Below are 27402 nucleotides of genomic sequence, written 5' to 3' on the forward strand. Positions count from 1 at the left end.
TCCACATTGAGCAGCACGCATGCTCAGTGTGAAGTTAATGATGCTGCTGGAGGTAAAATACTAAATATCTCCGCTTCCACACCTCTTACACTCCCCAAATTTTCAGGGTAGGGAGGGGACCCCCCGAATGACCTCTATGCCAAATTGCAGCCCCCGAGCCCTGCTTGTTCCCGAGATAGATTACAGAAACCTATCTCGGGAACAAGCAGGGCTCGGGGGCTGCAATTTGGCATAAGGGTCGTTCGGGAGGTCCCCTCCCTACCCTGAACATTTGGGGAGTGTAGGATGTGTGGAAGCGGAGATATTTAGTATTATACCACCAGCAGCATAATTAAAGGGAGCCTTAACTCAAAAAACAAACATGAGTTTCACTTACCTGGGGCATCTACCAGCCCCCTGCAGCCATCCTGGGCCCTCGCAGTCACTCATGGCTCCTCCGGTCCCCCGCTGCCAGCTAGTTTCGTTTTTGCCGATTGGAATTTGGCCGGCCACCATGTGTGCATTTTTACGCATTCCCGCTGGTGCAGTAACCCGTAACGTGTAAAAATGTACTTGTTGATATCCGCTATAGCTTCCTGCACCAGCGGGAATGCGTAAAAAAGTACGCATGACGGCTGGCCGACTCCCAGTCGGCTGAAACGAAACTAGCTGGCAGCTGGGGCCCGGAGGAGCCATAAGTGACTGCTAGGGCCCAGGATGGCTGCAGGGGGCTGGTAGATGCCCCAGGTAAGTGAAACTCATGTTTTGTTTTTGTTTTGTTTTTTGTTTTTTTAGTTAAGGTTCCCTTTAAATAAGAAATGTGGCCACACACTCTCCTACTGCGCATGTGGGACAGTGCAAATTAACAGGCAGCGCAATCAGACACAATACCGGCACTGCTTCAGTAGCTGCTTTATTCAATCTTTAAAACATGTGAACCAGTCATTACGTGATTACATACAAGTGCTGCATAAGTGCACATATCGTTAGGGATGAGAGCTGGATAATCATTGTGCTGGGCGCTGTAGCCTGATCGCGCTTCTACAGAGGCTGCCGGGTGGGGTTCACAGGCTACTGGTATTTGTAGCCAATTGCCGTCAAGTAGTGTAATGCCGCTAACTTGCTCCGCCTATCCACTTCTTAAACGTGCACACAGTCCGCTGGAGCACATCTGCACTCCAGTGACGTTCGACGTCGGGGCGGCTAGTTGGGTATTGCCTCCAGTGTCCACAGCGCTGTACCTCATTGGACAGTGCTACAACAGCAATTGTGTATAAAGGACGCAATTGGGACTACTAGATGTATGAGACGAGCTCCAAGGCAGTCCACAACGGGGGGGGATTCAGGACATACAGGAGGAAAAAATAGAAGCAGGCTTATGCTACATACACACTTGAAAGATTAATGAAAGATCTTAAACCAATTTTACCCCCTTCCATGTAGTATGAGAGCCATACCTACACAGTCTATTCTATTGAGCTGAACTCCTCATCAGATAAAAATCTTTGCAAGATCCTGCACACAAAGATGCTGTACACATTCAACAGATCAGTTCCTGCAAAAGATCTATTCCTGCAAAATGCATTCATGCATAGTCTATGATATCTGCAGATCTCCAGGACGGATCTTCAGATATGCAGATGATTGTCAGATATGCAGATGAATGCCTGTTAACGTGTGTATGAGATCTGCAGATATCATACACTATGAATGTATTTTGCAGGAATGGATCTTTTGCAGGAACAGATCTTTTGCAGATACTGATCTGTTGCATGTGTACAGCATCTTTGTGTGCAGGATCTTGCAAAGATTTCTGTCTGATGGGGAGTTCAGCTCCATAGAATAGACTGTGTAGGTATAGCTCTCATATTACATGGAAGGGGGTAAAATTGGTCTGTGATATTTCATCTTTGTGTAATTGCCTTCTTAAAACAGAAGGAAGTTTGCAATAATTCAGTTATAAATGAACATTAGTAGTTACCCACAATGCACTACTACTAAATATGCAAATTATCCCTTTTCGCCCTTGTAAGGCCAAGCAAGCATCCAGAACCGCTGGTGTATAGCAAGCCTATAGCTTTAAGTTTTACACAGCCATATCAAATACACACGTAGACAGCCTGTTTCGGACTTTTGGTCCTCATCAGTACGTGGCAGGGATTGATAAGGCAGTATGAAATAGGGCTTGGACGAGTACAACAGAGTAACCAAGCAGCTCAGGGTGACCCAAACTACTAGGAATGTATAGGGGGATAAAAGGAACCAAAAAGCCCTTCTATCAAAAAAGCAAAGCTTGGTGTAATTGCCTTCTTAAAGAGAATCTGTACTCTAAAATTCATACAATAAAAAGCATACCATTCTATTCATTCTGTTCTCCTGGGCCCCTCTGTCCTGTTTCTGTCATTCCCTGCTGCAATCCTGGCTTCTAATTGCCATTTTTATCCAGTGTTTACAAACAAAAGACATATCAAATGATAGGCTGAGAGTATCTCAGTGTGTGAGTCATACAGAGTGTGCAGGGGGCCTGGAGAGGGTGTGTATAGCTTATATCCAATCACAAGCAGCACAGCACATTCCAGCCAGACTGCCTGAGCCCGACAGACCCGACAGAGGAGAGAAGATTAGATCATATAACAGAGATAACACAGCCATTGTGCAAATAGGAAAGGTTGCAGTTAGACAGAGCACATTAGAACAGGTATAGGAACTTATAGGATAGAAGAAATAAGGATGAAAATGTTGTTACAGAGCCTCTTTAAATATGAATATTAATGAAAAATGGAAAAGCATGAAAAATGCATAAAAACGCACACGAAAAACCAAAAATGCAGGAAAAACGCGAAAAAACACCCAAAGCAGAAAACTGATGGTTTTTCAAGTGGACAAGTGTGACCTTAGCCTTAAAACAGAAGGAAATTTGCAATAATTCAGTTATAAATGAACATTTGTGGTTACCCACAATGCACTACTACTAAATATGCAAATGATCCCTTTTCGCCCTTCCAAAGACTATGGTCTGATGTGTGTATGCACCCTTAGACACCAGTACTGAGTGAACTTTTAAGTAGTAGGCAAAAAATACTACAATAAAATGTGTATTCATGGCAGTGTATTCTTATAAAAAATTGCTAATGAAAAATTAATAATATAAAAAACGACTATACTACAAATACTACAAAGTGGATCTATATCTTGAGGGATCTGCTGAGTTCCCCCCCCCCCCCCCCCCCTCACCGAAATACCTTTTTAATAACGTGGTATTCCCTGAAGGCCTGTTTTTGGCAGTGTGGTGCGGCTGTCGCTCCACACTTTTGCAGTGAAAAACCAGCCTGAGGTGTGCCTGAGTATTCCAATGTCTGGAACCATGATGCAGCTCACAGCCCTGACACCTGGATAGCCATCAGTAGAGTATCAAGCGTTCCCCACCACTCCGCTGCTCTGCTAATCATGGTAATCAATTGAAATACTTAATTTAAGTGGAACTAGCGTCCGGTTCTTCGAGCAAATGGATATAGATTTTCTGGGCTGTGAATGATTATAACAAGTGTTCTGCTTTTCTTGCACAGCATTCTGGGGTGACATAGCCAATGACTTCTACTGGAAGGCCCCGCCTCCCCAGCCGTTGCTTAGATATAACTTCGATGTGACGAAAGGGAAGATCTTTATCGAGTGGATGAAGGGTGGAGTCACCAACATCTGCTACAATGTGCTGGACCGGAATGTGCGAGAGAAGAACCTGGGAGACAAAATTGCTTTTTACTGGTAAGCCTCGGTGTCCTTATAGTGGACTTGAACTTCTCAGTAGACCTCAGAACCTCTCTGCTCTGAAAGATAAGTAACAGCATAATAACCTTTAAAGAAAAAAAATCTTTTATAGCTGATACAAAGTCTGCAATACATCTGCAGTGTATCTACTTCTTGCTTTCATGGAAGCAGACATTAGCTGCTCTGCCGAGGCAGCCAGCTAACACAGCACAGAGATCAAATTACAGTTGTGTTGAGGGAGAATTGGACAGGCTAAACTCTCTAAATACATACAGGGTGCATTTCTCTCTGTTTTCCCTTTGCCCTGTGCAAGAGTTCAGGTCTGCTTTAATACACATTATTGCTACACTACAGTTTCGGTAGCTGAAATTTACATTGTTTGCCTTTATGGAATGTTAGTGTGCTCAAAGGACGCCTGAAATGAAAGGGATACGGAGGCCACTGTCTTCAGTCGTGTAAACAGTGCCTGTTACCCAGTGGCTTAACTAAGGAGCTTGGGGCCCTAGTGCGAGTTTTACATGGGGTTCCAAGCACTCTATTGATATAAAGCCCAGAAACTAACCAAGCACAGCTGCAGTGTCAGAGAGGTGTAATCAGAGTAAGGAAAAAGATAACTATGCACATATAGAGGCTTTCATTACCAGCATGGCACCAATGAAAAGCTAAATAAGATGGATGAAGGGCCCCTCTGGCCCAGGGGCCCCGGGGGGGGTCACTACCTCTGCTTCCCCTATTGCTACGCCACTGCTGTTACCCGGTTGTCATGCTGAGCTCGAGGCTTTGGTTTTGTTTCATTATTAGAGGCGAGAGAGGGAAGCCAGGCAACTGGCATTGTTTATTAGAGAATGGAGATGGCAACCTCCATATTCCACTTTCCAGTCCAATCCAAAAAAGCTTTATTGGCAGGACCAAATACGAAGCAAAACATTAATGGGGGGGGGGGGGGGGGGAATAAGGGAAGGGTATAGAGGGTTGGAGTATATAGTCCATAGGGTGTGGAGGATGTAAGGGGGGGCTGGTATATACAGTCCATACGGGGGTATACAGTTTCAGTTTCCCTTTAAAGACAGTCTGACACCTCCAGAAATACCTGTTTTTATTTCACAGTCCTCTATAGCATTAATGCCCTAGCTGAAACGCCACATATTTGCGGCTGAGCACTCTATTACCCCCAAAACCTGAGGCAAAATTCCATGACTTTCCAGGTCGTGGATTTTGCTGCCCGGGAGAGGCAGAGCTTTGCGCCATAGCTTTGTCTCCAGTCCAGTAAGTCTCTGCCGATCTCCGCCTCTCACCGCCCCTCTGAGTGAAAGAAGACTGAGAGGGGTGGGAGGAGGCGGAGATCCGTGGAGATTGACGCGAGTAGAGGTAGAGCTACTGCGCAAAGCTCTGCCTCTTCCAGGAAGGAGCCTCAAAATTTGCTCTGCGGATTTTGATGGGTATTAGTTGAGTGTCTAGCTGTGGGGATGCAGAATTTCAGCTATGGCATTAATGCTGAGGAGGACTGTCAAAAAAAAAAAAACAGGTATTTTTGGAGACTTCGGTTTCCCTTTAAGTGCAAGTAAAATGTTTTAACATGCCGCTCTGATCATCTAATTCAGTATACTTACAGGACTACAGGGACATATTCATTAGTAATTTAGGAGCCAGTCTGTCCAATCCAGGATAAAATGCTAGAAGTATACTGGGATGTGACCCACTCTTCAGATGAATGACTTATCACTCGGATCGTGTGTCACAGAGCTCATGGAAAACAATATGATTAGTTTGATCAGGTGACAGGTGTTTGTTAAGGTGACCATACGTTATCCAATGGCCCTCAGATCGACCATTAAGGTGGCCACACACAATACAATAAAAGACACAATTTTACGGCAATTCAATAAAAACTATCAGCTGTGCAGTAGAGTGGACCCGATTGGGCTCGGCTATTACCGCCGGAGCACGAGGGGAAGCTTGTACTGCGTAGGTGCGTGGATAGGTAAACATTGCAGCACGCTGAAGCCCCTACTGCAGCTTGTTGGCAGATTATTGGGGGTTTCCAGCACTGGATCCCCAGGATGAAGAGGACGGAGGAAGGCTCATTAGGATCCTGAGGCTTCCCCCTCCCGAGGTAAGTACCCCATAGGGACACTTTTTTCCCTTTACAGCATACATGTCAAACTCCGGCCCCTGAGCCAAATTTGGCCATCAGAGCCATTAAATTTGTCCCTCATGTTTTTTCCCCACTTTGCTATAGTATGGCCCACTCTAGACCACCAGGGAAGCTATATGGGGAGGTAGGGGGAAAGCACTAAACACTATGGAACTGTATAGGGGAGGGTGTGGTTCTCTAGACACCAGGGAACTGTATAGGGGAGGGAGGACCACTAGACACCAGAGAAACTTATAAGGGAGGAAGGTGGCCAGTAGACATTGAGGATGGCCTGCGACTGGGTCCCAGTGTACAATTTCGGCCCACTTTGTATTTGAGTTTGACACCTCTGCCTTACAGTGTCAACAAAAGCTTATTTTAATATGAGAAAGATACTGAGTATAAACAAGATGTTTTCCATTTCCCGCTATCATTAATTCATGTTATGGAGCAGCCGGCTTTGCGTCCGCCATTGCGCTGGAATTGTATCTGCTCTCTCTCTCTGAGGACTTGTGTACTAATCATAGCAGCACACCCAGCTGTTGCTGCAATCTATCATCCTGTTAAATGCAGCCAGCAATCCATTTGGCAGACAGTGACGTCCATCTTTGATTTAATCAGCGGGGGACGCCGGCATCTATCAGAGCTAATGGAGCGGCAGTGCAGTGCGTCACTCTGCAGATCTGTAACACGATTTATATAGGGAGAGAGCGTAATTACTAATGAGCTGGGCCTGCCACAATTAGGCTAAGCCTTGCTTCGTTACAGCGTCCAATTAGAAGATATTATGGGCATTTAAAGGAAACGTCTCTGGTACAATTTAAAGGTACTGATCCTGATTTCCCTGCAGTTTTGCGAGGTCCAACCTCTGGCTCTCATCTAGCTGCTTGGATGTGGAATGTGACGTTGTAATTTGCCAACCTACCTTCCCTAATATAAGGAGGTGGGCAGCACGGTGGCGTAGTGGTTAGCTCTCTCGCCTTGCAGCGCTGGGTCCCTGGTTCGAATCCCAGCCAGGGCACTATCTGCAAAGAGTTTGTATGTTCTCTCCGTGTCTGCGTGGGTTTCCTCCGGGCACTCCGGTTTCCTCCCACATTCCAAAAACATACGGATAAGTTAATTGGCTCCCCCTAAAAAATTGGCCCTAGACTACAGTACTTACACTACATAATATAGTCATATGGCAATGGTAAGGATTAGATTGTGAGCTCCTTTGAGGGACAGTTAGTGACAAGATATATATATATACACTGTACAGCGCTGCGTAATATGTCGGCGCTATATAAATACTAAATAATAATAATAACTAATCCACTTAAAGGACAACTGTAACGAGAGGGATATGGAGGCTGCCATATATTTTTCCTTTAAAGCAATACCAGTTGCCTGGCGGTGCTGCTGCTCTTCTGCCTCGAATACTTTTAGACGTAAACCCTGAACAAGCATGCAGCAGATCAGGTGTTTCTGACATTATTGTCAGATCTTAAAAGATTAGCTGCATGCTTTTTTCAGGTGCTATTCAGACAAGCCAGCAGCTGCATAGAGCAGCAGGGCTGCCAGGTAACTGGTATCCTTTAAAGCCAATGGGTACCGTTCAAAAAAAGGAAAAGTCAGATACTCACCTAAGGAGAGGGAAGGCTCGGTCCTAATGAGCCTTCCCTCTCCTCTCCCGGTGCCGCGCTGGCTCCCCCGCTCGCGTCCGCCGCCGCAGGGACTTCGGAGGTCTTCGGGAGCACTCGGGCTTCCGAAGACGGGCCGCTCCATACTACGTACGCGCGAGCGCGTCATAGAGGGCGCTTGCGCATGCGTAGTATGGAGCGGCCGCGTCATCGGGAGCCCGAGTGCTCCCGAAGGCTTCCGAAAGCTCCCGAAGGCATGCGGAAGTGGCAGTATTTGACCGAACTGGTCGAATACTGCCACGGGGGATCCTGCGCGGGACCAGGCACCGGGAGAGGAGAGGGAAGGCTCATTAGGACCGAGCCTTCCCTCTCCTTAGGTGAGTATCTGACTTTTCCTTTTTTTGAACGGTAAACATTCACTTTAAAGGGAAGGTTCAAGCAAAATAAAAAAGAGTTTCACTTACCTGGGGCTTCTACCAGCCCCATGCAGCCATCCTGTGCCCTCGTAGTCACTCACTGCTGCTCCAGTCCCCCGCTGGAAGCTTGCCGACCTCGGAGGTCGGCAGGACGCATTGCGTACATTTTTACGCATTCCCGCTAGTACAGGAACATCAACACATACATTTTTACGCGTTACTGGTTTAATGCGTACATTTTTACGCATTGAACCAGTAACGCATAAAAATGTATGTGTTGATGTTCCTGCACTAGCGGGAATGCGTAAAAATGTACGCAATGCGTCCTGCCGACCTCCGAGGTCGGCAAGCTTCCAGCGGGGGACTGGAGCAGCAGTGAGTGACTACGAGGGCACAGGATGGCTGCATGGGGCTGGTAGAAGCCCCAGGTAAGTGAAACTCTTTTTTTAATTTGCTTGGACATTCCCTCTTAAAAGGAAATAAATATGGCAGCCTCCATATTATTCTCACAGTTGTCCGTTAAGGACCTGTGAACTGGATCTATACTTTTTTTTTTTTTTTTTTTTCTGTCATCTAGCTGCGTAATCTACTTTGACTGTTTTGAAGGAGAAATCTCACGGGATGACAGGCAGCCTATTGGGCCAATCAAAGTGCGGGGATCTGGTCCTACAAAGTCAGTGGACCTGACAGGGTCCAGGGTGGGACAATTGGAGCAGTTGTTGTTCGTTTTGGGAGGAGCGCAAGTAAGTTAGTAGTGCATGCTACAGCAGTAGCATGCCTGCTTTGAAAATTTTGCTTGCGCTGCCACATTAAGCTGCACTGCTTGAGCAGTGTAGCTTAGTAAATCAACCCCTAATGATTTGTCTGTGAGCCAGATGCAGCCATCAAAAGAGCCACATTTGGCTCCTGAGCCATAGGTTCCCTACCCCTGCACGAGAGGCTAGCCTAAAAAAAGGAAACCGCCAATAACACAACAGGTCTTTTTTTCTAGCCCCTTATTCTGCTACAATACAAGGACAAGGAGCAGCAACCAGTTTGAACAAGATTTTCCATCAAGTCAGATCAATAATTTTGATAGATTTTTGCACAAAATCACTTGAAATTATGTTCTGTCTGACATGTTGGGGCATAGATTTCTGGCAGATTTAATCATTGTGATCAAATCTGCTGGAAATTGACAGGGAAAATCTAGAGGTGTATGGGCACCTTAAGTCTTATTAAATGTTATTATTCTAAGCATTAACCTCCTTAGTGGTATGATTCTTTCCAGAATTAGTTTCTAAAAGCAGCACAATGTTTTCTCTAGAAAGTATCTTGCCTCTAAGTATAGGCAGCCAGAGAGATCCTCCCCCACCCTCCAGTTTAGATGGCCAGAGAATGACCCCTGGGTGTAGGTAGCAACAGTGAACCCCCCCAGGTTAAGGTAGCCAGAGAGTGACCCCAGGACAGGTGGCCAGAGTGTGCCCCGCATTATGGGTAGCCAGGCAGTGCCCCCGGCTCCCATTTTATGTAACAGAAAGTGCTCCCCCTTTATAGGCAGCCAGAGAACACCCCCACCCAGTGTAGATAGCCAGATTGTGCTCCTCCCCTTTCAGTATACTAGCCCGTGGTGTACCAACCCCCCCCCCCCCCTCACCCTCCCAGTACAAAAATCACTGACTCCACAGCTTATGAAACCACTGATTCAGACTCCAGGTACCCAAATTTGCCCCAACTCTGACTCCGTCTAATTTTTACAAAGGCTATAGATTTGGTTCAAAAATCATCCATCCCTGAATCCCTCAGTTTATTGCAACCACGACTCCAGGTACCCAAAATTGCTCCGACTCCTCGACTCCACAGCCCTGCCCCCCCCCCCTTCCTTCCAGTGTAAGTCCCATGATTGCCCCCTCATCCTCAATACATAGCAGCAGCGGGGCAACCGCTCCTCACCTCCCCGGGATCCAGCCACTTGCTGCAGGTCTTCATCCTGTCCTCCAGGGGGCACTCTTTCTCTTGGCTGAGATCGCCATCTGTCACATGACAACAGAGGGCAATTTCCGTAGAGTGATGGGGATCCTTGGAGGACACGGAGAAGACCGGCTGCTGCTGCTGGAACCCGGGCAGGTGAGTGATTGAAAACTGTTGCAGTTGCTGCACACAGCCCTCCCGGCTGTATCCATGAGTGTAGCTCAGGGTTACCGCTAATTGCTGTAAAAAGTAACCCCAAGTTATACTTGGTAATACCGCCAAAAGGTTAAAGTACACCTGAAGTGAGAGGTTTATGGAGGCAGCCATATTTAAAGTGCGCCTGTAAGGAAAAGAGTGCCCCTTGGGGTACTTATCTCGGTGAAGGGGCGGAGCCTTTGGATCCTAAAGAGGCTTCCTCCATCCTCCTCACCAGAGGGGATCCAGTGCTTGGACCCCTGAAGATCTCCTTGTCGGGGGCTTGTCGGCATGCATACTTGCACACTAGCAGCTTGTGCTCCAGCAGAAGTAGAGGGGATGCACTCTCTAGCTTGCGCAGTAGAGCAGACCCGATCAGGCTTGGCTGTTCCCATGTGAGCAGGAGTGGGAGCCGCTAGTGCACATGCCATACACTGACCGCATATTAGTTTTGTTTTTCTTAGCGGCTGCCTGAGCTAGATTCCTGAGGTGAAGAGGACGGGGGAAGTCTCATTAGGATCGAGAGGCTTCCCCTTCCTGAGATGTTCTTTAATTCAGTGTAAACAATACCAGTTGCCCAGCAATCCTGATCTTGCTGGCTGCAGTAGTGTCTGACTCACACTCCTTTTTAAGGAAATAAAAATAGCAGCCTCACTTCTGGTGTCCTTTAAAGTGGAAATATATATATTCTAAAGTTTAGATATTGTCCTGCAAACTGCTTCAACAGTATATGATTATTTCTTCTTATGATACAATGAGAGCAGACATATTCTGCTTGTCATCATTACACTGCCAAGCTGCTCTGCATCTCCACCCCTCAGCCTGTGAAAACTCCACGCCCCTATCCTCCTCCCCTCTTCACCCCCTTGCCTCTGAAATCTTGTGCGTGCTTCAGCAAAAGCCTCCTCCTCCATAGGCTGTGCTCCCATGAACACTTGCAGCATGGGACTCAGAATGCATAGGCGCTGGGGGCGTGGATACATTTAGCAGTGATTGAATAGTGTACTGGTTAACGCTGTGCCTCTGACACAGAAGACCTGGGTTCAAATCTCAACTCTGCCTTTTCAGTAAGCCTCACCTATTCAGTAAGGAGTTTCTTGGGCTAGTCTCCCTAACACTTTTACTGTCTGTGAGGCGCTCTTGTGGCTGCCTCACAAGCACTTTGAGTCCGACAGGAGAAAGGTGCTATACAAATGCTGGAATTATTCATTATTATTTACATTTACATTGCAATTAGGTAATAAATAAAATTAAAAAAAGCATTTGGAGGGAAGAATGCCCAATAAAGTATATGGAAGGGGAAGAAAAATGAAGGCAGAAAACGTTTGTCTCGGATCCACTTTAAAAAAAACAAAAAACAACACACATTTCCTTCTTTTATCTGGGTTAACCTAATTCCCAGATGAAATAGATAAAATCACTTTCCGTCTTCACATGAATTTTCATGACAAAATGGTTGGTTTTATGTTCCATTAGTGGGTGAGGTGGGTCGGGATCCTTCCATATCTCATCAATATTCATACCTCACCACAGGAAGCTGACATGCTAGACTGCTTTATATACAGCACTGTCTAGAGCCCTGTAACCCTGTACCCTGCACACATCACTCCTGTCAGCCTGCTGTCAGCATAGTGAGAGATTTGCTGTGGCATTTTGTTCTGCAAATGCTAATTATCTAGAGAAAATGGGATTTTTCAAAATGCTGTGTGTTTTATATACACGCAATTGTTCTTCAGAAAGCAACATAACGGCCCTTTCACATGGGCAGCTGACAAGTGGTGAAGTCACCGCCTGTCAGCTGCTTTCCTGCACTGGCTGGGTGCTTGTTAGCGCTCTGTACCGGGGCTGTACAGGCGGCCTCCTCATGGAGTGAGATCTGAGTGCGGCTGTGGCCGACGTTTCTCCGCCACCCCGTGTCAACGCTTGATGCGTGGTGTTACAGCCGCTGCAATTCAGCTGTCTTTAAATTGCATCTGAATTGCACTGGTGGGCAGCAGACGGCAATCGCACAGTTCAGCCGTCCGTCTGAATGGGGTCTTAGTTATTTAAGTTTTCCATGGCCTGATCCAACGAGCAATCAATCACTCCCCGAATGAAAATAGAGGAGGAATGATAAAGGATACTCAGTGAGATGCAAATCAGCTTGCAGATTGTATGCAGTTTGGAATTGGGCCAATCAAATGCAATTCCTGCAGTTTTGATTGGCCCGTCATACAGTTTTCCTTAAAGCGTACCTGAGACCAATGAAAAAAAGAAATTGTACATACCTGGGACTTCCTCCAGCCCTCTTCAGGCTTATTGGTCCCTCACGTCCTCCTCCGACTCCTGGATCCTCTGCTAGACGGCCCGGTAAATCCACCAGTTGGCACAGACGCAGCCCCGCCACGCGCACTCCCCGCATTGCTCCTGGAATCGGGAGCACGATGGGGTACACGCGGCTCAGCCAAGCGGAGGATCCAGCCGTCGAGAGACTAATGAGCCTGAAGGGGCTGGACCAAGCTCCAGGTATGTATAATTTTTTTTTTCATTGGTCTCTGGTTTCCTTTAAAGCATACCTGTGATGATGAAGGGGGGAGGGGAGAATCTGAATAATTTACCTCAGTAGTGGGAAGCACCTGGATGGAGGCTTCCCAGATCCTCTTTGAGTGCACTGCTCTTCTTCCTCTTTGAGCCCACTGCTCCTGCTGAAACACTCTTCTTATGGCTACGCTACTCACTGTGTGGGTGCCCTAGTAAGGTCCAGGCATGCCCAGTAGAGCGAACCGCTTGTGCACTGAAGAAAAAAAGTGTGCACGAGTGACGTCTCTTTACTGGGCATGTGGGGACCTTACCTGCTCATGCCCAGTAGGGATGTGCTCATACACAGTGAGAGCACAGCCGCAGGAAACGTGATCAAGAAGGTCTAGGCAAACATGTCTAGCGGGACCCAGAGCTGGAATGGTGGACTGTCCAGAGGCTTCCTAATACTGAGGTAAGTATCTATTTTTATTTTTACTTTTATTTCTTTTTAGGTACACTTTAAATTTGCATGCAAGCTGAAAAAAGAAGCATGTCCCTTGCTGTAGTAATACTGTTGACTGATTAACGTTAAGAGGTACAGTGAAGCATACTTTTCATTGACTGTATGCTTATACAGTACAATAACATTTGTAAAGCACTTTTCTCCCATAGGACTTAAAGAGACTCTGAAATTCACATTTTTATTTTAAAAATCTCTTTAACATCATTGCCGTAACTAATCCCCGCGGCTGCACACTAACTAAATCCCCCCAAACTCCCCGGGGCACAATGCAGGGAGTGTTTCCGTGAAGAGGCAGAGCTTTTGGCTTCAGCTCTGCCTCTACACGCGTCCTTCAGCGCCGGATCGCCTCCGCCCGCCCGCCCCTCTCAGTCTTTTTTTCACTGAGAGGGGCGGGGAGAGGCGGAGATACGCGCTGATTAACGCACATGGAGGCAGAGCTTCAGCTGAAAGCGCTGCCTCCTGGGGCAGCAAAATCCACGACCAAGAAAGTCGTTGATTTCTGCTGGGGGATGGGGGGGGGGGGAGTTTGGGGGGATTTAGTTAGAGTTCAGCGGAGATGCAGTGTTTTAGGTAGGGCAAAGATGTTAGAGGGATTTTTAAAATAAAAATGACTTCAGAGTCTCTTTAAAGCACATTGATATGTCTCAGATCAATACAGGGTTGCAGGCTAGACTGTGTTACAGAGGAAATAGTCAAGGGTTCAAAAATGCCAGACTAAACAGGTGGCTTTTTAAATTTGAACTTAAATGTTTCCAGGCGTGAAGATGTCCTAATTGGGTGTGGCAGGGAGTTCCAAAGTGTTGGAGCAGCATGACAGAAGGCTCTGTCTCCAAAAGGTTTTGAGGTAGATTCTGGGGTAACCAAGTTATTAGATTCCTTTTGATCTAAGATTGAGTTAAGGGAGGGGGGGGGGTAGGTTGATGCAGTTGCAACAAGTCCTTCAGGTATCCAAGGCTTAAGCTGGCCACTAACGGTCCAATTTCTAGCGGAAAATCGTTCGAGCGATTAAAAATTCTGATCGGATTGGTTGTAAATAATCTCCATTGGTGGACACAATCGATTATGAACGAGTGAAAAAAATGTCGCCCGAATGAATTTTCGCCGAACGAAAATTTGGATTTTCTTGGTGGTCGTGATAGGAAGCAAAGATTGGTTAGTTGATGGTGTAGTAAACGATTTTTCGTCCGATCAGAATTTCTGATCGCTCGAACGATTTTTTGCTAGAAATTGGACCATTAGTGGCCAGCTTTAGATTGTGCAAGGATTTTAATGTCAATAAGCCAATCTTTAACAGCATTCTCCATTTTATGGGTAGCCAGTGGAGTGAGCAAAGGGTTGGTGTTATGTGGCAATGGCGAGGTTGGTTTGTTAACAGCCTTGCAGCGGTTTCAATACTAATTGCAGACGGTGCAGGTCTTTGTTTGGAAGGCCTGTATAGAGGGCATTGCAGTAGTCCAGCCTTGATGTGATGAAGGTGTGAACTAGGGTTGGAAGATCTGCTGGAGGCGTGAGGCGTTTAATCCTTGCAATGTTCACTGTTTGTGACGCTACGTGACTGTGATGAGGCGTACAACTTTTTTTGTTTTGTTGCTTTCTGTGAAAATAGGAAATACAATGCAATGCCACTGTGAGGGCCCTTTCACACTAGGGGCGTTTTTGCCCTTTTTTTCAAACGCAGGCGATTTTCAAAATTGCCCTAAAAACGCTTGTACAATGATTCCCTATGAGAGAGTTTACATCTGAGCAGTTTGTTTCTGATCCGCTCAGCAAAGCGCTGCCTGTACCATTTTTTTATGCGATTTTGCTACAATGGAAGGTATAGGAAAAACGCAAATGCTCACAAAATCGATTGTGTTCGCGTTTTTAAGAATACATATTTATTATTTTCCGGGCCAAAGAATTCATTTCCTGACTTGCGTCAGGGAGTGAATTTAAAAACCGTTCTGGAAAAGCACTTAGAAAAGCGCAAACTCAGTGGAGCGCCGGGAGGCGCTAAGAAAAACGGCGCACAAAAACGCTTTCGTGTGTGGCCTCAGTGTGGTCTCTAAGTGGAACTGAGCAATGCAAGGTATTGTATCTGTGCTGTAAAGTTCTGTATGCACAGAACACCTGGACCCGGGCCGAGAGCTACACCTGTACATCGTGGTACACCTTTGTGTATGTAGCAGCTCACAGCTTCATGGTGTTTACAGAATACACTTTCATATTTTCCCATAGAGCGAGTGTAAACCTGTTCTCCTTGGTTTGGGCAGGAGATGGCTTCAAGTGACTTGCATGGATGTAATAACTTTGTTGCTAGTAAGACATAAGACACATGTTTACTGTATACAAACCGTTATTGAGCCTGCAGCATTAGTGTGACATTATGGATTGTTTTAAAGGACAACTGTAGCGAGAGGTATGTGGAGGCTGCCATATTTATTTTCTTTTAAAGAATACCAAATGCTTGGCTACAGGGGCGGACCAAGACCAAGTTGCGCCTGGGGCAAGGTCAGGTTTTGGCGCCTAAAGGTCAGGTTTTGGTGCCTAAACTGCCATTCATTTTGCTGCCTTTTTAAGAATTCAACAAACTGCGCCTGGGGCAAGATACCCGCTTGCCCCCCCCCCCCCCCCCCCCCTAGATCTGTCCCTGCTTGGCTATCCTTTTGATCCTCTGTCTCTAATATTTTTATCCATAAACCCCAAACATGCATGCAGTAGATCAGGTGTTTCTGACATTGTCAGATCTGACAAGATTAGCTGCATGCTGGTTACTGGTATTATTCAGATACTACTGCAGCCAGATAGATCTGCAGGGATGCCAGGTAACTGGTATTGTTTTAAAAGGAAATAAATGTGGCAGCTTCCACATACCTCTCACTACGGTTGTCCTTTAAAGTTCGCCAATCATCAGAGAGCTATTGCAGCTAGAATTTTAACCTTCTCCTAAAATGCTAATATCCTCGTTTAGGTTCTAATCACCTGACTATAACGTGTGTTTTTTTTTTTCTTTTACCTGTAGGAAATATACATATTAGGTATTCTGTCTTTGCTGCATTTTTATGGCTGTTATGGAAGCTCAGCCATTCTTTCCCTGATCACGTCATACATATTCTGTTGACCATGTCATACTCTTACCTGGGGCTCCTTGCAGACCCCTGGAGTCATCCTTTACCCACGACGTCCATCCGAGTCCCTTCGGCGAGCAGCGGCGACCCCTGCAAAGCTGGCCGGTCTCCGCCAGAGGGTGGCTACTGCGCATGCGCGGCCATAAGCTACGTGCACCCTGATTACGATTTTTGCATAGCGTGCATGCTCAGAATGGTCCCGGCTGTGGGAGCACGATGAGGAGGTCCATGGCTAGCCAGCTTTACGGGGGTCACTGCTGCTTGCTGGAGAGACTTGGACGGACTGCTGCTTGCTGGAGAGCATACTTGAAATATAAGACATCCCCCAAAATAAGACCTAGCTGGCCGCTCAATGTTCCCCCCCCCCCCCCCTGCACCCCTGCCTCTGCTGAGTGGCGAATGCAGCATTACCGTTACAGCAGAAGAAACTCGCCTGCTTCCGACGTGCCAGCGTTAACGTCTCTCTTCAGCAGTGTCCAGCTTCCTCTCCTTAACAACGGCGGCCCTTGTCATGTGACGCCGCATGTCCCGCCGCGTCACATGACTAGAGCCGCCGTTGTCAACCAGAGGAACCCAGGCGCTGCTGAGGAGAGACTTTATCGCTGCCACGTCGGAAGCCGGTGAGTTTCATTAATGCTCCGCTTGCCACTCTGCAGAGGTAGGGAGGGAAGGGCTTTACTGGGCTGCGGGCTGCCACTGGGGACCAAAATTGCGTAATATGTTGGTGCTTTATAAATACAATAAATAAACCCTCCCCGAAAATAAGACCTATCCCATTATTTGGGGGTAAAATTAATATAAGACAGTGTCTTATTTTCGGGGAAACACGGTAGTTAGCCTTAAAGGGAACCTGGGGCTTCTACCAGCCTCCTGCCAGCGCCATGTGCCCGCGCCAGTACTCAAAGATCCTCCGGTCCCCCGCTGCAGCTGAATTTCATTCTGATGGCCACTGCGGCTGCTCGATGGGAATGTGATTAAGGTTGCGCCGTCGTAAATCAATTTTAATCCCCCATTTTGATCTATTTGAGCCCAGCCAGCCAGCCATCATGCCCCCTTTAGCCCCCCCCCCCTCCCCTAAAATTTGAAGCTGGAACAGTCACTGCTGCTCAAACCTCACCCTGAGGTGCAGCCAACCGAGGCGCAGGCCGCAGGAGCTGTGGAAACTATTTATAGCAACAGTGGGGAAGTTCCACAAGTTTTCTGATGATAAATAAAATCCACATTCGTTGAAATTCCCGTGAGCCTCTCTGTCTGTCTTGCTGTGAGATCTGTTTTGAATGAAGTGGATTTTATCCCACAACAAACAAGCTGCAGAACTTCCTCTTTTTTGCTTCAGTTAGTTATTTGACACAGTATAGAATGTCACAGCTGTGTAGAAATGTTAGTTGTTTCTACTTAGTTTAAAAAAGGACAGCTGTAGTGAGAGGAAAATGGAGGCTGCCATATTTATTTCCTTTTAAAGTGGACCTGAACTCTTGCAAAGGACAGAAGGAAAGCCTAGAGAAATGCACCCTGTACGTATTTAGGGAGTTTAGCCTGTCTAATTCCCCTTCATCTGTAACTAATCACCATTGTAATTTGATCTCTCAGCTGTGTCAGCTCAGGAATCTCCTCTGACGTGGCAGAGCTGCTTATTTGTAAACACAGGTTAACAATATGTCTGCTTCAATGAAAGCAGGAAGAAGATACACTGCGGATTTACTGCAGAATTTGTATCCGCTGTAACAAAGAAATGTTGTTTTTTCTTTAAAGGTGGTTATGCTGTTGCTTATATTTTGGAGCAGAGAGGAAGTTTTGAGTTCAGGGCCGCTTTAAACAATACCTGTTGCCTGGCAGCCCTGCTGATTTATTTGGCCGCAGTAGTGTCTGAATAACACCAGAAACAAGCATGCAGCTAATCTTGTGAGATCTGACAATAGTGTCAGAAACACCTGATCTGCTGCATGCTTGTTCAGGGGCTATGGCTAAAAGTATTAGGGGCAGAGGATCAACAGGACAGTCAGGTAACTGGTATTGCTTAAAGGGGAACTGAAGAGAGAGGTATATGGAGGCTGTCCTGTTTATTTCCTTTTAGACAATACCAGTTGCCTGGCAGCCCTGCTGATCCTCCGCCTCTAATACTATTAGCTATAGCCCCTGAACAAGCATGCAGCAGATCAGGTGTTTCAGTGGTTCAGACTTATAAGTCTGATCTGACAAGACTAGCTGCATGCTTGTTTCTGGTTTTAATAAGATACTAGTGCAGAGAAATAGACCAGCAGGGCCGCCAGGTAACTGGTATTGATTAAAAGGAAATAAACATGACAGCCTCCATATACCTCTCTCTTCAGTTCCCCTTTAAAAGGAAATAAATATGGCAGCCTCCATATACCTCTCGTTACAGGATATGATGCTGTTTCTTATCTTTTAGAGGAGAGAGGAAGTTCTGAGTTTAGGTCCGCTTTAATTATAAGGTGTATGTGTTTGGATTTTTTTTTCTCTATGAAACGCTAGTCACATTTTTTTAATTTTTATTTGTTCATCATTTTTATACAGTTTTTTCCCTATGAAATGGATGGGCTTCCTCCTGGTTTTTGTGACTGATTGACTTTTTACAAAGGTGTAAAATCTTGCCTGGGGAAACCTTTTGGATTACACACACAGATTTACATACAGGGCATGCAGTGTACGGCAGCTACAGCTGTAATATTACATGGAGTGACCTTCTGTGGTTCACCTGTAATGATGCAATGTTCTGATGCTGTATGAATAGATAGATAGATAGATAGATAGATAGATAGATAGATAGATAGATAGATAGATAGATAGATAGATAGATAGATATAGAGCAGCTTCAGTCACAGGAACGGCACAACCTGGCTCTCAAATCTGGACGGGCTGAAATCTGGTGGGCTATTATTACATGTAATTGGTTTAGTCAGTTATTGTCCCCAAATGGCTATACACAAGACCTTTGCTGTTTCACCCCTAAGTGCAGTATGCATAGCCTCTGAATAGATCGGGTCAGAGGAATATTCTTAACCCCCCCCCCCCCCCCCCCCAGCTTTATCTGAGATCCCATCTCATTGTGTTTACATAATCCCCTTGGTAAAAGGGTGATACTGTGGGGGTACTTTACTGCCCTTTTGTAAAATCTTTTCTCCTCCTGATTTACATTAGTAAATGTATCACAGGTGACATGTTTACTACTGGCAAGGTGCACCACTGCAGAATGTTTGTTGTGTATTCCGAAGTGAGCAGAAGCAAAACCTAGTCTCCCAGAGTGCTCTGGGGCTAAAGCCTATGTGACATCATAGCCTGGGCTAAACATCACAGGGAGGGCGGGGTTACATACCAATTTCTAATGCTGAAACCAGGATAACAAAAGACATAGCAAGTGATAGACTGAGAGTAGCTCATGGTGCGAGTCATACAGAGTGTGCAGGGGGCCTGGAGATGGTGTGTATAGCTTCTATCCAATCACAAGCAGCACAGCACATTCCAGCCTGACTGCCTAAGCCCGACAGAGGAGAGAAGATTAGATCATGTAACAGAGATAACGCAGCCACTGTGCAACTAGAAAAGGCCGCAGTAAGACAGACCACATTAGAACAGGTATAGGAACTTAGGATAGAAGAAATAAGGATGAAAATGCTGTTACAGAGTCTCTTTAAGTGACGCCAAAACCATTGACCCTTCCAGGAACTACACTGCGAACACAATCCCAGCATTTCTGACGATCTTATATGGAGCATGGAGTACAGGCCACATTACTTTTTTTGGGGGGGGGGGGGGGGGGGGGGAATGGGTATAAAAAAGCAATCTTTTTTTCCCTTTTTATATTATTTACTTAAAGAGAACCCGAGGTGGGATTTAATTATATTAGTGGGGCACAGAGGCTGGTTGTGCACACTATCACCAGCCTCTGTTGCCCCGTGGTGTGCCCCCAGGACCCCCCTGCGCGCTGCTGTACCCTCCGCAGTGCTAGCGACACGCAGCGTGTCGCCAGCACAATGTTTACCTCTCGCCTGTCTTGCAGCGCCGCTTCCCCGCCTCCTCTGTATCGGCGCTACCCGCCCGCGTCCCTTCCCTCCAATCAGCGGGAGGGAAGGGACGCGGGCGGGTAGCGTCAATACAGAGGAGGCGGGGGAGCGGCGCTAACAGACACCGCATAGGTAAACATTGTGCTGGCGACACGCTGCGTGTCGCTAGCACGGCGGAGGGGACAGCAGATCGCAGGGGGGTCCTGGGGACACACCATAGGGCAACAGAGGCTGGTGATAGTGTGCACAACCAGCCTCTGTGCCCCACTAATATAATTAAATCCCACCTCGGGTTCTCTTTAAAGTGATCCTTAAGTCAAGTGAAAAAAATGAGATTTACTCACCTGGGGCTTCCACTTTAAAGGACAACTGAAGTAAAAGGGATATGGAGGCTGCCATGTTTATTTTCTTTTGAACAGTGCTAGTTGCCTGGCAGCCCTGCTGATCTGTTTGGCTGTAGTAGTGTCTGAATAACACCAGAAACAAGCATGCAGCTAATCTTGTCAATCTGACAGTAATGTCCGAAACACCTGATCTGCTGCATGCTTGTTCAGGGTCTATGGCTAAAAGTATTCAAGGCAGAGGATCTGCAGGACAGTCAGGAAACTGTTATTGTTTATAAGAAAATAAATATGGCAGCTTCCATATCTCTCCCACTTCAGTTGTTCATTAAGTGTGTGTTTCTATTGCAAATAGCTTATTCTATTTTACGTTATTTTTTTTGCTATTGTTAGCAAACTGTCACCTAAAACACTAACAAAAAAATTGTTATGGCAGTCAGCTATCTTGCATCTGACTGTAACCAAAGGGTGCCTATACTTGATTTTTGGCATCAATATCCGGTTGATTATAGTGATCGAATCTGGCAGTCATTGATGGCTGCCCCAATAAACCCCTTATTGATTGTTTTGATCAACTGTTGGCTGAAATCAGTCAAAAGGATTGGTCGAGCATGCTGGGAAATCTTGATTTCAAGGGCTCAGTCAGGTGTGGGGCGGTATCTGGGTTCAATTTCCCAGTGACTGACCAGTCTAAAGACCCATACACACGGAGTACAAATGTCTGTACAGACACACGTTGAGCGACAGTTCATTCATGTGGACACAGCAAGCAACAAAGACAGTCTGCAGACACAGCCATGTCCGAGCGATTGAACTGGTGAATCGCTTACTGGTTCTGTCACGCAAACCGTCACGAAGTCTGTCGTTGTCCTCACGTGTGTATGGAAATCTTCTGCAGACAGTGGAGTCGCTCTCAACAGACATCTGACTGTCGGCTCTGTTACAGACAACTTCGCTGTGACTTCGCCTTTTCTGTTGTTGCATGTGTACAACTGTGACGAGCACAAATTGTCGCTGCCATTAATCAGTTGATGTCTCTTGTCTGTCTTCGCTGCTCACAGCTACAGACATTTGTACGTCGTGTGTATGGGCCTTACCCCACCCGAGAGTGTTGCATGCTCACCTGTCTCGCTGGTACGCCTCCTGCCCTCCTCTTGTGTCTGGCGTCCTTTGGAATTGTCACCTTGAATACCTGTACCATGTGACACTGCCACATGTACTGATGTCACTACGTGCGGCAGTGTCACATGGTACAGACAATTGCAAAAGATGATGGACACAGGAGGAGGCTAGGTGTTGCGCCAGCATGACAGGTGAGCATGCAACACCCTACCTCGGGCCCAGGGGGAGTGGTGGGGCAGTCTGGCAGGCAGCGGTGCTAGAACAATTACGGTCATGCTGAAATCTATTGGAAATCTGTCTGCAGTATGTGGGCAGGCAATAGATCCCTCTCTGAGCAGCAAAGAATCCATCTGATGGTCGATCTGGTGGCCATCGCCTCTGATGTTCTGGCAGCATGTAATGTAACACTTATGTTTAACGCTAACTCCTAAAATGAGACGGTTATCCTGTAGTGTTTGCATACTGCCGATGTGCTCTGTGAGCCCAAGAGGGACACACCACAGTTCACCAGTCACATGACCTCTGGTTGGCAGGTTTTGCTGCTCCGCTCCGTGTTTACCTTATTTGAATTGTCTTGCAGGGAAGGTAATGAGCCGGGGGACGCCACGTCCATCACGTATGCAGATCTCCTGAAGAAGGTGTGCCAGTTCGCCAATGTTCTACGTGACCAAGGTACAGAGCTGGGGATTACCATGCCGTTACATTAACATGCACATAAATTAGATGCATCAGGTAGAAAGCAGCTGCTCCATCTGTGCTGGGAGGGGAAATGTTTTTTGTAAGTATTTTAGCAACCTTTATTGCAGTTGCTTATCTGCTCTTGTGTTTGTAGACTGAATTGGATAACGTCTCTCGTCTCGTCCTCTTTAAGGTACATACAGATTCTGAATGCCTGTAGCCCCAATCAGTCCTTAGGTGCATGCACAATAGACAACGCGTTTCACGGGTCTTGGCCCGCTTCCTCAGGTCAGTACAAGTGCCTGAAAAGCTCTCGGTCATGAGCGTGAGAGCGCCTTCACGGGCAAAAATCTGTGAAAAGCGTTACCAATGGTGCATGAATAAATACCATATTTGCCGCCCTATAAGACGCACTTTTGGTGAATGCAGGGAATCCCTGACGTACGAACAGCCGACCCGACGTCAGAGACTCCCTGTGCAGTTTTCCTCACTCCCCTGTGTAGCTTGCTCTGCCCCCCTTGTGTATGTATGAGAAGTGTCAGCGGGTCTCACCTCATCCATGGCTCCAGTGGTGAACACAGACCTCTTGTCTCCTTCACTGCTTCCCCTAGTGGCGGCTTCTGCTGATCGCGTCTTTGCTGCCACCTCTCATACATACACACGGCGGCAGAGGCGGCTACACGGTGGACAGGGGGGGTTTCACAGGAGGCAAAACGGGGGCACAGGAGGCAAAACTAGGGACAGAAAGGAACACACTGCAGACAGAGGGTGGGGGGCACAGGAGGACATTATAATTGGGGGAGAACATCTACAAGATTCTCATGCACTATGGCACAAGGCTCAGTATATTTTTCCCCCTGGTTTTTGCCCTCTAAACCTAGGTGCAGCTTATATTCCAGAACGTCTTATATGGCAGCAGATATGGTATACCTTTTCCATTAACTATTGGCTTGTCCTTCTGAGAAGGTATGACGTTACACTTCACATCTACATTACAGTTCATTGTTGTTAATCATCAAGGGTGTCTCCACCTGTGTTGTAGCATCTTTCTGGACATAGTAGTGGATTCATATGCTTGGATCTGCTATGGTGTGTCTGTAGTTTAAACCCTTTGTGTGTGGCGCCAATGCTTGCATAGACAAGTGCTACCATGTTTTCCCAGAATTAAGGGCTAGGGCTTGAGTGAGTCTGTAGCACTTCCCAGAAAAAATGTGATCAGCAGGAGGCTAATTTCAAGGATCTGCAGGTGGTGTTGAACAATCACTATAGAACAAATGAAGGATTACAAGAGCGGGTTTCTGCATGTAGAATTCTAGGGGGGCACAGCAGACTGTCTGCTTGTTAAGAGTCAAGTATACTTCTACCTCTGCTTCAGATTGTTCCATGATCAAAAATGCAATTATAATTATGAACTGATTTTTGCCCCCAACTGCCAAATCTGAAGAGATATGAGGATGTTAGACCACCAAGTTGTATGTTGTTTACTTATCTTCCCTTCCACCGCAGGCTGTAGTCAATACTAACTCCTATAAAAAATAATGAACACTTTCAGAATATACACACCTTGGCCCTTATTCAATTCACTTTTTCACTTGAGTTTTCTGCTTGGAAATGTTTTATCTTCTTTCTGAAATAACTTTTTGAACTTTGCAACTGAGAAAGTCCCAAAAAGTAGGTGAAAAAGTACTATCAAAATTATTTTGAATGCTGGTGGCTTAAAGGATACCCGAGGTGACGTGACGTGATGAAATAGACATGGGTATGTACAGTGCCTAGCACACAAATGTTGCTGTGTTCCTTTTTTTCATTCTCTGCCTGAGAATGAGTTAAATATCGGGTATGTAAGTGGCTGACTCAGACAGGAAGTGACTACAGTATGATCCTCACTGATTAGAAATTCAAACTATAAAACACTTTCCTAGCAGAACATGGCTTCTGAGAGCAAGAAAGAGATAAAACTGGTCAGTGGTTCATAGATTTTAGCTCTGGCATACTTCAATGAATGTGTCATTGAGCAAAAACAATAAAACCGTTAAAACTTAAAAAGTAGATTTAAACATATAGATTTAAACATATAAAAATTTGGAATATCTTAAAATGTTATTTTTATGAGAAGGAAGATAGAATCAATAGTTTATTTCATTAGTTTATTTTCGCTTCGGGTGTCCTTTAAAGCCATATGATTGATCAGATGTAAAAATATTAGGCAAAAACATCGTTGGAAATTTGGGCGCACCAGGCGCCGCAATAGGCCACAATGTGAATTACAGTTATAGCGGTGCTTAGTCTGTTATTTGGGTGCCGTCAAAAGATGGAGGCAAAATTACGATAGAAACAGCATAATACGGTCACAATCAATAGCTGGCAGCAAATTACGTCTTACTCCAGAGTCCATGGCAGCCTGCAGGGGAAATATTACGGTGACTTACACCGCTATGACTTTTGCAGAAACTAAGGTTAACTATCACTCCCCATGTCATTACATTTGTGAAACCACTTTTTGCTTTAAAGAGAACCCGAGGTGGCTTGTAAGAATCCTATTAGCACACAGAGGCTGGGTCTGCACATAATACCCAGCCTCTGTTGCAATACTGTTTCCCCCCAGGCCCCCCTGCGCTCTGCTGTCCCCCATAAATCACACAGCTGTGCTAGCGGCACACAGCGTGTCGATAGCCGGCTGTTTTCATCTACACTATCACTCTCGCCGCTCCCCCGCCTCCTCTATTTCTCCGCTCCCCGCCTGCGTCACTTCCCTCCAATCAGCGGGGAGGATAGGGACGCAGGCAGGGAGCGGCGACATAGAGGAGGCGGAGAGAGTGACAGTGTAGATGTAAACAGCCGGTTAGCGATGTCGCTAGCACGGCTGTGTGATTTATGGGGGACAGCAGAGCGCTGGTGGGAGACGGTATAGCAACAGAGGCTGGGCATTATATGCAGACCCAGCCTCTGTGTGCTAATAGGGTTCGTAGAACCCACCTCGGGTTCTCTTTAATTAGAGCCTTGATATTGTTCTACCAACTATATACAGCTGTTTAACCTCAGACAGACCCAGGAAACTATTGGTTAACTGCAATTTTCAAGTCAGGCCACAGATTTTCAATAGGGTTTAAGTCTGGCCTCTGACTAGGCCACGTGAGGACTTTAATCTTATTTACCTTAGCTGCTGTGTGGCCATATTTTCTGTATGCTTTGGGTCATCGTCCCATTGGAAAGTAAATTTTTAGCAAATTTTTTTTCAGCATGTTTTCTTCGGGAATTGTATGGGATTTTGCTTCATTAATTTTCCTGGGATTTTGCTTCATTAATTTTCCTTGTATCCTTACAAGTGTCTGTCTGTGCTGCAGACAAACCTCCTCACAACAGGATTCTGCCACCTCCATGCTTTAGTGTAGATATGGTGTTCTTTGGTTGGCGAGTTGTACTGGCTTTTCTGTCAGAAATACCACTTAGTGTTAAAGACAAAGACAAACACTTATATAGCGCTTTTCTCCTGGCGGACTCAAAGCGCTAGAGCTGCAGCCACTAGGACGCGCTCTATAGGCAGTAGCAGTGTTAGGGAGACTTGCCTAAGGTCTCCTGCTGAATAGGTGCTGGCTTACTGAACAGGCAGAGCCGAGATTCGAACCCTGGTCTCCCGTGTCAGAGGCAGAGCCCTTAACCATTACACTGTCCAAAGTCGTATACTTCCATTTTGGCCTCAAGTGACCAAGATAACCAAAGCCCACAATACAGGGAGAAGTAACCAAACAGGCACACAGACCACCTAAACTGGATTTAGGGGTGTATGTGTCATGTATTTATGCAAATGCGGTTTGTTTCACTTGTGTGGTGGGCATCTGGATCCTATAGAAACATCCCACGCTGTCCTCTGTTCCCCTGTAGCCGAGCGCGGACTCCCAGAAGAAAACCAACAAAGGCTTTGCAGTAGGACCATGAGGGCCGCACTCCTCTACAGACACGAGCGCGATTGTACTGTGCCTATGCGTACCTGTGCAGTAACACACAGCCACTCTTGCACCAGGGTTACTGCACAGGCGTCAATGTGCTTGTGTGGGTGCGGCAGCCCCAGTTCCAGAAGAGGAGCGCGGGACAGATGTTCCAGAGGTTACTGGGCAGCAGCGAAGGTCTGAAGGGAAGGTCTGAAGGACAGCGTTGAAAGCCTCTGAAGGATTCAGAGGCTTTCCTCTCCTTAGGTAAGTATTTGATTTTTCGCCCAAAGTTTGCCTTTGGTTTGCTTTAATAACTTAGTACTATAATTCATGAGGTTACTAGTGTTCAAACATTCCAGTTTAGAATCCTGCCAAGTACACCGGTGTTAGTATTCCATCTCGTTTTTTTGTCGGGTTTTTTCCCTGCCACACGTTTCCTCCCACATGTGAAAAACCTACTGGTGTGTTAGTTTGGCATCATCCAAAAATTGTCCCCAGACTGTAGCCGTGACATAATGTGAATTTATCTGTGTTCTCTGTAAAGCACTGCAGAGAATATGGCATTGATTATATGAAATGCACGCTAACCATAATAACATGGTCTTCTCAGGTGTTAAGAAAGGTGATCGTGTGTCTATATACATGCCCATGGTGATTGAACTGGTGGTGGCGATGTTGGCGTGCGCACGGATTGGGGCCATCCACTCCATTGTGGTGAGTGGAGTACTGCTTGCTGTTGTTTGTGCGATCAGTTTGCATTCCCTTTATTAGACACCTGCTCAGTCGTGTAACAATAGCTGCCGCAACACTTGCAGGGGTTGGGGGGGTACACCTACTTGTCAGAGGGTGTGGCACTGGCTAGGGCACTTATGCAGAGCTGCAAGTGGCGCGGAGATTAGTAACTCACTTGTCCATATACCGACTATCTCTTCCAGGCTACCTTATACTTATATCTGGGAAGGTGGGTTGGGGGGCACAAAGGCTACCTATTACTGGTATCCAAGGGCCCTAAGACACCTGAAGTGAGAGGAATATGAACATTGCCATATTTATTTCCTTTTAAGCAATACCAGTTGCCTGGCAGCCCTGCTGCCTCTAATACTTTTAAGCTGGCCATACACTG

The 27402-nt window shown here is 46.3% G+C and overlaps 1 protein-coding gene across 2 annotated transcripts in view; it reads left to right on the forward strand.

The window, feature by feature from the left end:
• The window catches only part of ACSS2 (acyl-CoA synthetase short chain family member 2), an 87336-nt gene that overhangs the window by 13201 nt on the left and 46733 nt on the right, over positions 1–27402 (forward strand). For both annotated transcript variants that reach the window (XM_068263749.1, XM_068263750.1), the window contains exons 2-4: positions 3546–3741; positions 22253–22344; positions 26890–26993. In XM_068263749.1, coding sequence (XP_068119850.1) covers positions 3546–3741; positions 22253–22344; positions 26890–26993 — 392 coding nt within the window. The remainder of the gene's footprint in view (positions 1–3545; positions 3742–22252; positions 22345–26889; positions 26994–27402) is intronic.

The sequence above is a fragment of the Hyperolius riggenbachi genome, chromosome 12 (assembly GCF_040937935.1).
Source record: "Hyperolius riggenbachi isolate aHypRig1 chromosome 12, aHypRig1.pri, whole genome shotgun sequence".
NCBI classification, from domain to species: domain Eukaryota; kingdom Metazoa; phylum Chordata; class Amphibia; order Anura; family Hyperoliidae; genus Hyperolius; species Hyperolius riggenbachi.